The sequence below is a fragment of the Trachypithecus francoisi genome, unplaced genomic scaffold, assembly GCF_009764315.1.
Source record: "Trachypithecus francoisi isolate TF-2019V2 unplaced genomic scaffold, Tfra_2.0 Lachesis_group4, whole genome shotgun sequence".
NCBI lineage: Eukaryota > Metazoa > Chordata > Mammalia > Primates > Cercopithecidae > Trachypithecus > Trachypithecus francoisi.
The window spans coordinates 151,350,387-151,361,623 of NW_022681469.1; the positions used below are offsets into that span (position 1 = coordinate 151,350,387).

Here is an 11,237-nt window from a genome sequence, read left to right on the forward strand (position 1 = left end):
GCAAGGATCTTTAATGCAAGTTTGAACTTGGTCCCTCCGTTCTACAACATACAAGAGGGCCCCGAATGATGCATGTGCCCGCTTTTTATAGCCCGATGCATACGGGATATGTAAGGTTACAGAGGTACAAGGGAATTCTTTTGGTTGCAGCATCACAACTGGTAATTGGTTAATATTTTAAGTTATACAATTAACAGTTTTCTATTTGTTCCCGCGCATTTAGTAAAACTACAAATGGTTGTGACCTTATCAGGGGCTCTCTAGGTGGTGTTTCTGAGGTGTGTGGGGGGGGTGTGTGTTTGTGTTGGGCTCAGGAAGTCGGGACAAAATAGAGGAATGTGTTTGTACTGGGCCCAGGACTAAGATATGTGGCAGACACCGGTAATTAGAACAGAACAGAGCAGGACAGAGACTTTCACAACGTTTGTCCTTACAATGTCTGGAGTCTATAGATAACCTAATCGGTTAGGTCCGGGGTCGATCTTTAACTAGGCTCAGGGCACCGCCCGGGCTGTTTGCCTGTGGACTTCATTTCTGCCTTTTAGTTTTTTTTCATTTGATCTCTTTCACCCACTCTTGCTCTGTCACCCAGGCTGGAGTGCAGTGGCATGATCTTTGCTCACTTCAACTTTCACCTCCCAAGTGCAAGTGATTCTCCTGCCTCAGCCTTTGGAGTACCTGGGACTGCAGACGTTTACCGCAACACCCTGCTAATTTTTTGTTGTTGTTGTTAGAGATAGGGTTTCACCATGTTGGCCAGGCTGGTCTTGAACTCCTGGCCTCAAGTGATTCACTCGCCTCTGTCTCCCAAAGTGCTGGAATTAGAGTTGTCAGCCACTGTAACCAGCCTGAGAGTTGTTTTCTTTTGCAATAAAGGGTGGTCACAGGGCTGTACCTATTTGGATTTGGTAGGAAGAGGGCAGTGTGGCCCATATTTCCATTACCGTAGTAGAAATTACTGATGTCTGTGGCAGTGGAGGGCACATTAGGACAGGAACAGGGAAATTTTTTTTTTTTTTTTGAGACGGAATCTCGTTTTGTTGCCCAGGTTGGAGTGCAGTGGCGTGATCTCTGCTCACTGCAAGCTCCACCTCCTGGTTTCATGCCATTCTCCTGCCTCAGCCTCCAGAGTAGCTGGGACTCCATCACCATGCCGAGCTAATTTTTGTATTTTTACTAGAGACGGGGTTTCACCATGTTAGCCAGGATGGTCTCGATCTCCTGACCTCGTGATCCACCCACCTCGGCCTCCCAAAGTGCTGGGATTATGGGAGTGAGCCACCATACCTGGTCGGAAACTTACATTTTTATTTCCATGGAGCAGCTTATTTTTCCTGAATTTCCTCTGTTATAAAGGACAAAAATGGGTGTACTTTTTCTGCAGGTCTTGATCCTTCTGCCTGTGGGTGTGGTGGTAGCAAGTAAACAGATGGTGCTGACACCTTTAAAAGCATATTCCCAACATGCAGGTGTAATTTGTCCATAGATTCTCATCTTAAAAGGAATCCCAGAGAAAGAGGAGAAAGAGGAAAAAATGGCCTTTTTTTTTTTTTTTTTTTTAGCTTAACGTGTCTCAGATCGAGAGCTGTGTCCACTCTGCCTCCTGGGATGCCATGCGTTTAGTACTTGCAAACTTTTACTTCTCAAATTGTGTTGTTTCTCCCTAATGAGTTTGTTTTAACTACTTTTAAAAATTCTTGTGATAGTCAAGGGTCCCTGAAAAATGTTTTTTCCTATGTACCAGAGGCTTCTCTACATCTCTACATCATGGCTCTTTATATGCTATGTAGAAAACTCATTATGAATTTATAATCTGCAACATGAAAAATGTTCCCTCTGTGGCTGCTGAACATGGGAAGGTGTGACTACTCAAGATTCCTATTGGGGAAAAGCTGGGGTCTTTAGTAAAGAAGGAGAACATGTAATGTTGAGGTTCCATCTTTGTTCTCCATTAGCTCTATGCAGAACACGATTAACAAAAGGTTCTTTCAAACAGAATGGCATTTATTAACCAGAAAATTCTGAAACAAATTATTAGGAGATGGATACCTGCTCTTTAGGGTGCTAAAGAAAGACTACTTAAAATCACTATTAAAAATTGCAGAACATACGAATTATCTGTATCTTGAAGTTCCCATAAAACTAATTTTTTATGGTTAAATTCAAACTCTAATTTACTTTTGAGATCAATATCACAGCAGTGATGCCACATTTTTCTGTGTGCATCAGCACATTACAAAAATTTGTCCTAGTGCAGTTGATGTTAATGATTCGCTTGGTTAAAGAGCTCTTGGACAGATTTCTTTACTAGAATTATTTTTCTCTTCATTATGAAGTATGTTTATGCTGCTGATGTGCATAAACCATAATATTTAATCTGGCAGCTGCCTTTCTTAGGTTTTCTGTGCATGTATCTGCCTTAGGAAAATGAAAACTGTCATCCCTTTTTACAGGCCAGAAAAACTGGGAAAAACATGGGCTCATCCACTTACTGGATGTTTGACATCCAGTAAGTGGGCCAAAAACATTGACATTACTGGTGAACTTGTTAGAAAGGTAGAATATCAAACGGTTCCAGATCTTCTGAACAGATAATCCGCATTAACAAGATCTCAAGTTTATCATACACATTAAAACTTGTGAGATACCTTTTTTTTTTCTTTTTTGAGACGGAGTCTTGCCCTGTCGCCCAGGCTGGAGTGCAGTGGCTGTATCTCAGCTCACTGCAAGCTCCGCCTCCTGGGTTTAGGCCATTCTCCTGCCTCAGCCTCCTGAGTAGCTGGGACTACAGGCACCCGCCACCTCGCCCGGCTAGTTTTTTGTGTTTTTTAGTAGAGACGGGGGTTTCACCGTGTTAGCCAGGATGGTCTTGATCTCCTGACCTCGTGATCCACTCGTCTTGGCCTCCCAAAGTGCTGGGATTACAGGCTTGAGCCAGCGCGCCTGGCCGTGAGGCACCTTTTAACTCAACATGTCTTTTTCATCTCAAAAATACACACAACTCATTGTATGAGTTGGTGCAGATATAGCATTTAAAAATAGACATGTTTGTGTTTATGCCCTAATTTATACTCTATTAACCGGAAAAGTACCATATATACACAGATGTTGTGGCTCTTATGCCACTTTCTTTTTTCAGGGCTAGATAATACATTAGAAAATATTTCTATGTTAAGAATTATTTTAGGGATAATTTCATTCACTCTTATAAGTCAGAACCAGTTTTCTTTACTGTCTTATTTTACCTTGAAATTTAAAATTACGCCCATGGCCACTTGGCAAATGTATGTGATTTTGTGTGTGTGTGTGTGTTTTTGTGTTTTTCAGGGACCATTGACGTTTATGGATGTGGCCATAGAATTCTCTTTGGAGGAGTGGCAGTGCCTGGACACTGCACAGCAGAGTTTATATAGGCATGTGATGTTAGAGAACTACAGAAACCTGGTTTTCTTGGGTGAGGGTAACTTCAATACACATTTTCTAATATATCCTAAAGGTTTTATTTCTCTTTTTTCTAGAATGTTTTTGGTGATTTATGCTTTGCATAAATGAGTTTCGGATCCCTGTTTTCTAAAAAGATATTTTAGATTTGTCATTGTAGAAAATAGTTTCTTCAAGATATTCCATCTTTACCATAAATTTCTGCATTCCTGAGCTGATCTTTATCATTCACTCTTGATTAGTGGTAATTTTTGAAATTTATTGTCATAAAATATTGTTGCTCATACCTTAAAATCTAACTCCCAACACCAATTGTTTTGATTCAGTAGTACCAGGTAGTGAAATTAAGAAACTACAAATTTAAAATATTTTCTAAATCTTTAGAAATTGTTGTCATAAATTAGCATTTGGGGATTAATGTACTAGAATATTCTATTACATTCTCTTTACTGAGCACACTACTAGGTTGGTAATTGGAGAATATGTGCAAGATTTATGTTATTTATTTTCAATAAAACAGGTATTGCTGTCTGTTAGCCAGACCTGATTAGCTGTCTGGAGCAAGGAAAAGAGCCCTAGGATATGAAGAGATGTGAGATGGTAGCTAAACATTCAGGTAAGTGAGAGTGAATACACAGATGGCACAGAGAAGAAGTCAAAAGGCCAAGGAGAAGGCCACTGCTTAAAATGTGATTTGGTAAGCTGTGTTCCAAAGGAAATCATTTCTGGAAAACCTGAGTTTTTTGTTTTTTTGGTTTTTTTCCCCTCGCATAGGACATTTTCTGTCTTGTTTTTCAGTTCTCTAAGGATTCCTCTTTCCCTTTAGTGATCTGTCTTCAATTTCACAGTGAAAGGCAATGTCCTCTTCATGGGATATAAAAGACTGCACAATCTGACTGTTTTTGTTGTTGTTGTTGTTGTTGTTTTGGGGAATACACAAATTTGCATAATTTTTAGAAACTCTACGTTAAACAGTTTTTAAAATTCTTTTTGCATCAAGTCTGAAATGTGTGAGTAGTGGTTTCTCTTCCATTGTTTTTTGTTGTTGTTGTTGTTTATTTTTCTGTATATTCCATTCTGTTTTTACTACTATGGTTTTAAAATATAGTTGCATATGTAAGGCATATGCAGTGCCAGTATGTTTTCAGGATTTGGCTATTTTGGATTGGCTTTTTCTTTTTATTTGGCAGGACAGATTTGCTGCTGGTATTTGCTACAGCTATTTTCTTCAGGACTTTGACAATGTCACACAGTTCCCTTCTGGCCTGCAAAATTTTCTTGAGAAATTCACTCATTATCTCATAAGACTATTCTTATAAATAACACATCATTTTTATCTTGAAACTCACAAGATTCTCTTGTCTGTGACTTTTAAAATTGTGCTTATATATGTTCTTATTGTAAATATCTTTGCATGTATTCTAGTTTCTTTGTTAAGCTTTTTCATTTTTACATCATTTTTTCTTATAATATTTCAGTTCCTTTTTTGTATTTTCTACCTCCACAATTTCTGTTTTTTGATATTTTTAATATTTCTGTTATCCCAATTTTTCTGATTTTTAATAGTTGTCTGTGTTCCTATTTCATTCATGGAGTATTATTCAATTTATGTTAACTTTTTAAAATTAATTTTTTTAATGGTTGCTTTCTGAAAATTTTATAATATTTGATAGAGCTATGTTGCCCTAAAATTTTGTATACATTGTAATCTTCAATTGAAATTTGAACATTGAAAACAAGCTACCTGTCACAGTGTCTATAATGTAGCTTTGTCCTGGCAAAGTCTGGAACCATTTTTCTTAGCTAGACATCCTGAGAGTCTTTCAAACATGTTCTTAGGATGTATCTTGTCTGAAACATTCTAGTTGTTTTTTAGTTAAAAGACTTTATTCATGTTTCTTCTTAATAGTCATCACTTGCTACAACTGTTCTGTGTCTTTAGTACAGTCTCTTTCCTGCTGTAACATTTACCTGTGATCTCAGCAGACTCAAAATGTCATTCCAAAGTATACCACTGTTAATTTTTGCACTTTATGTCATAGGAGACAGAAACCAGTGTCAGCAAAAGCTCCTAATAAAGCCAGAAATAAAGATGTGGGTGTGCTATTTTTCTTGTCTCTTGAAAAAGAAAGCAAAAGTTGGTCATTTACTTCTAAAGACACTATATTATATTGAGAAGCAGAAAGAACTGTGTTGGGTAAATGTAACAGACTTTTCTTTTCCTTTGATGTGGCTTTTGGCATTGTGCTAGCCTGGAACACTACACACACTTAACTCATTTATAAATTTTCCACAAACACATTTTGGTCAGTATGCTTTTGTTACACTTATGTGTCTATGAAGGAATTCGAACCTGTGGTATTTTGCTATGCCATCTTGCTTATGTAGTTTGTGTAACTTTATAGGTTAGATTTGTAAAGTATATTCATCTTAGTTGAGCAAGTGAAGTAATTTGTTATTTTTATTTCTTTCAGTTATGTTTTATTATTTTGCCCAACACCTTTGGCCAGAGCAGAACGTAAGAGATTCTTTCCAAAAAGTGACCCTAAGAAGATACAGGAAATGTGGATATGAGAATTTAAAGTTAAGAAAAGGCTGTAAAAGTGTGGTTGAGTGTAAGCAGCACAAAGGAGATTATAGTGGACTTAACCAATGTTTGAAAACTACCTTGAGCAAAATATTTCAATGTGATAAATATGTAAAAGTTTTCCATAAAATTTCAAATTCAAATAGATGCAAGATGAGGCATACTGAAAATTAACATTTTAAAGGTAAAGAATGTGGCAAAACATTTTGCATGCTTTCACACCTAACTCAACATGAAAGAATCCATATTACAGTGAATTTCTACAAATATGAAGAATATGGAAGAGCCTTTAATTGATCCTCAACCCTTAATAAACATAAGAGAATTCATACCGGAGAAAAACCTTACAAATGTAAAGAATGTGGCAAAGCCTTTAACCAGACCTCACACCTTATTAGACATAAGAGAATTCATACTGAAGAGAAACCCTACAAATGTGAAGAATGTGGCAAAGCCTTTAACCAGTCATCAACTCTTACTACACACAATACGATTCATACTGGGGAAAAACCCTGCAAATGTGAGAAATGTGATAGAGCTTTTAACCAAGCCTCAAAGCTTACTGAACATAAGTTAATTCATACTGGAAAGAAACCCTACAAATGTAAAGAATGTGGCAAGGTTTTTAACCAGTTCTCAACCTTTAATACACATAAGATCATTCATACGGGAGAGAAACCTTATGAATGTGAAGAATGCGGCAAAGCTTTTAACCAATCCTCAAAACTTACTGAACATAAGTACATCCATACTGGAGAGAAACCGTACAAATGTGAAGAATGTGGTAAAGTCTTTAACCAGTCCTCAACCCTTACTACACATAAGAGAATTCATAGTGGACAGAAGCCCTACAAATGTGAAGCATGTGGCAAAACTTTTAAACAATCTTCAAACCTTACTGACCATAAAAAAATTCATACCGGAAAGAAACCCTACAAATGTGAGGAATATGGCAAAGCATTTAACCGATCTTCAAACCTTACTGAACATAAGAAAATTCATACTGCAGAGAAATTCTACAAATGTGAAGAATGTGGCAAAGCTTTTAACCAACTCTCAAACCTTACTAGACATAAGCTAATTCATACTGGAGAGAAACCCTACAAATGTGGAGAATGTGGCAAAGCCTTTAACCAGTCCTCAGCCCTTAGTGCACATAAGATAATCCATACTGGAGAGAATCCCTACAAATGTAGAGAATCTGGCGAAGTTTTCCACCTATCCTCAAAACTTAGTACACATAAGAAAATTCATACTGGAGAGAAACTCTACAAATGTGAAGAATGTGGCAAAGCCTTTAACCGATCTTCAACCCTTATTGGACATAAGATAATTCATACTGGAGAGAAACCCTACATATGTGAAGAATGTGACAAAGCTTTTAACCTGTCCTCCAACCTTACTGCACATAAAAAAATTCATCTTGGAGAGAAACCCTACAAGTGTGAAGAATGTGGCAAAGCTTTTAACCGATCTTCAACAATTACTACACATAAGATAATTCAGACTGAAGAGAAACAGTACAAATGTGATGAATGTGGCAAAGCTTTTACCTGATCCTCAAAACTCATTGAACATAAGAAAATTCATACGGAGAGAAACCTTACAAGTGTGAAGAATGTGGCAAAACTTCTAATAATTTCTCAACTTTTACTAAACATAAGATGATTCATACTGGAGAGAAGCTATACAAATGTGATGAATGTGACAAAGCTTTTACCCGATTTTTGACCCTTACTACACATAAGATAATTCATACTGGAGAGAAATCCTGCAAATGTGAAGAATGTGGCAAAGCTTTTAATTGATCATCAAACCTTACTGAACATAAAAAAATTCATACTGGAGAAAAATCCTACAAATGTGAAGAATGTGGCAAAGCTTTTAACTGATCTTCAAACCTTACTAAACATAAGAAAATTCATACTGGAGAGAAACCTTACAAATGCGAAGAATGTGGAAAAGCTTTTAACCAGTTCTCAACCCTTACTACACATAAAGTAATTCATGCTGGAGAGAAACCATATAAATGTGAAGAATGTGGCAAAGCTTTCAACCTATACGTAAACCTTACTACACATAAGAAAATTCATACTGGAGAGAAGCCCTGTGAGTGTGAAGAATGTGGCAAAGCTTTTAACCAAGTGTCAACTCTTACTATACATAAAAGAATTCATACTGGAGAGAAACCTTACAAATGTGAGGAATGTAGCAAAACTTTCAGTCGATCCTCAAAACTTACTACACATAAGAAAATTCATACAGGAGAGAAACCTTACAAATGTGAAAGATGTGGTAAAGCTTTTAACCAGTCTTCAACCCTTTCTACACATAAAATAATTGACACTGGAGAGAAACGCTACAAATGTGAAGAATGTGGCAAAGTTTTTAACAAATCTTCAAACCTTACAGAACATAAAAAAATTCATACAGGAGAGAAATCCTACAAATGTGAAGAATGTGGCAAGGCCGTTAACCGGTCCTCAACTCTTACTAAACATAAGGTAATTCATACTGGAGAGAAACTGTACAAATATAAAGAATGTGGTAAAGCTTTTAAACAATTCTCACACCTTGCTGTACATAAGACAATTCATACTGGGGAGAAACTCTACCAATGTGAAGAATGTGGCAAAGCTTTTAACTTATCCTTAAACCTTACAGCACATAAGAAAAATCATACTGGAGCAAAGCCCTACAAAAGAAGAATATGGCAAAGCTTTTAACTTATCCTCAAACCTTACTGCACATAAGAAAAATCATACTGGAGCAAAACCCTACAAATGTGAAGAATGTGGCAAAGCTAACCTATCTTCAACCCTTACTCCACATAAGACAATTCATACTTGAGAGAAACCCTGCAAATATGAACAATGTGGCAATGCTTTTAACTAAATCTCAAACTTTACTAAACATAAGAAAATTAATACTGGAAACTTTACAAACCTAAAAGATGAGACAATGATTTTGAAAACTCCTTCAAACTTTTCTAACCATAAAAGCAATCATACTGGTGAGAAATCCTAAAAATGTGAAGAATGTTACAAAGCCTTTAAATGGTTGTCACACTTGATTATAGGTAAGATAATTTATACTGGAGAAAACTCCCAGAAATGCGAAGAATGTGGCAAAACTTTTAATTAATTTTTACACCTTATTGCACAGGAAAGCCCTTCAGAAAAATTGTACAAATATAAATGTGGAAAAGCCATTAATATCTGGTTACATCTTACTCAACATTAGAGAGTTATTGCTTAATAAAAGCATTATAAATGCAGTTAGTGTAAAAACCTCAGAAAACAAAAGCTTTCTTTTTTAGATGGAGTCTTGCTCTGTCACCCAGGCTGGAATGCAGTGGTGTGATCTTGGCTTACTGCAACCTCTGCCTCCCAGGTTCAAGCAATTCTCCTGCCTTAGCCTCCAGAGTAGGTGAGACTACAGGCGCCCACCACCACGTTTGGCTAATTGTTTTTATTTTTAGTAGAGACTGTCACCATGTGGGCCACGCTGGTCTTGAACTCCTGACCTCAAATGATCAACCTGCCTCTGCCTCTCGAATTGCTGGGATTATAGGTGTGAGTTACTGTGCCTGACAAATATAAGCCTTTAAAGAGAAGGTTTTCATTTTGAAGACAAACATTAGGAACATAAAGAGGGTTGTAGTGTCTTTACTTGTATCACAGATTTTGTTGTACACATTATGTACTAAAGGAAAATCCTGAAGCAGTGATCAAATTTTGATTAACATCAGGGAGTTTATATTAGAGAAACTGCAAATGTAATATATTTGGAAAAACATTTTTTCAAGAACTACTGCTTAGAAAACACCAGGGGACTCATACTAAAATATATTTTTGAAGATGCAGTAAGTATAAAAGAAATTTAATGCAAAATTAACTGGGTGTAAATATTAGAGAATTCACGGTAGAAATATCTAAGGCACTGACACTTCAGACATTGCACTTAATCAGTGTGCTGAGTACAGAAAATACTCCAAAATTAAAGTTGATAGATAAATTATTTGTATATAACTTTAAAAGAGGTAGAAATATTTTTAGTTATAATTACATTTAAAGTATAGTTTTTTCTTTGAAAAAATTACAGAATTTTTAAAAAGTGAGTGATGTAATTCAACTCAAATTACTTCATGCCCTTCATTCCTATTGTATTCACATGTAAAAGCATGTGATCAATTGTTGCTTCATCAAATACATGAGACATTCTTTTTTGTTAGGTGGGCATTATTTTGACCTTTTCTATGGAAGAGTAAAGACATTACAATGTAGGATGCATGATAAAAATCTAAGTGGAGAGGCGCTTTGTGTTTAATTTATAATTTTGAGTGATGTATGAGGGAGGTGTTCAGAGGAATATTCTTCTGCATTCTAGTGAAAATATCTTTTGTTTTAGTTAAAATTAAATTAAAATTAGTAGTATATCATTTTACTAATTGTATTTGTATGTTATAAAATGCAGCACATTTAAAAATTTTTAGATTATTGTAAAGTTAATTTTTTAATTAAACTTTTTTTAACGTGTTAAGACCATTGTGCATTCAATGAAGTGTTATTACGCCACTAACTTTAACCTATCCCACCTTACTCAAGGGTGTAGGTAAAAGATAGTGACAGTGTACTATTTAATAACATAGTGGACTAACATCTCTAATAATTTCTCTTGCCAGTGACTTTAAACTAAAGAACTTAATTAAAGAACATTGTTCCTATAGGTTAAATTTTTATTCTTTTTTCTTATTTAAACATATTTTTCTTAAATTTTATGGGTACATAGTGTGTGTATATATTTATGCCATATATGGCATATTTTGATACAGGCATATAAATATATATTAATCACGTTAGGGCAAATGAAGTACCCATCAACTCCAGCGTTTATCATTTGTATTACAAACCAATTCTACACTTCTAGTTACTTTAAAATGTACAAGTAAAATGCTGTTGACTATAGGGTCATTTTCATGGGCGTAATAAAAATTATATACAAGTGTAAATAAAATCCTGAGTCTTAAAATTCTGAGTTCTGCCTAAACATTTTAAAAATTTTGTTATGTATTTTTCTTTGAACATGTCTCTCTGCCTGCAAACATAACAGAATTTTGGTATTGGTTTACATAGAGTTAACTATACACATATATTACCCTAAAAATAAACCTTAGTGATTTGTTTTTCTAAGACCACCAGAGTGGGCA

General features: G+C 35.6%; 1 protein-coding gene across 1 annotated transcript; it reads left to right on the forward strand.

The window, feature by feature from the left end:
• The first annotated feature begins 4,008 nt into the window (after nt 1-4,008).
• On the forward strand, nt 4,009-10,752 carry LOC117073547 (zinc finger protein 117-like). The gene is given in 4 exon segments (XM_033194584.1): nt 4,009-4,057; nt 5,916-7,100; nt 7,269-7,520; nt 7,772-10,752. Coding segments are annotated over 4 exon segments (2,454 nt in total). The 5' UTR covers nt 4,009-4,023; the 3' UTR covers nt 8,755-10,752.
• The last annotated feature ends 485 nt before the right edge of the window (nt 10,753-11,237 follow it).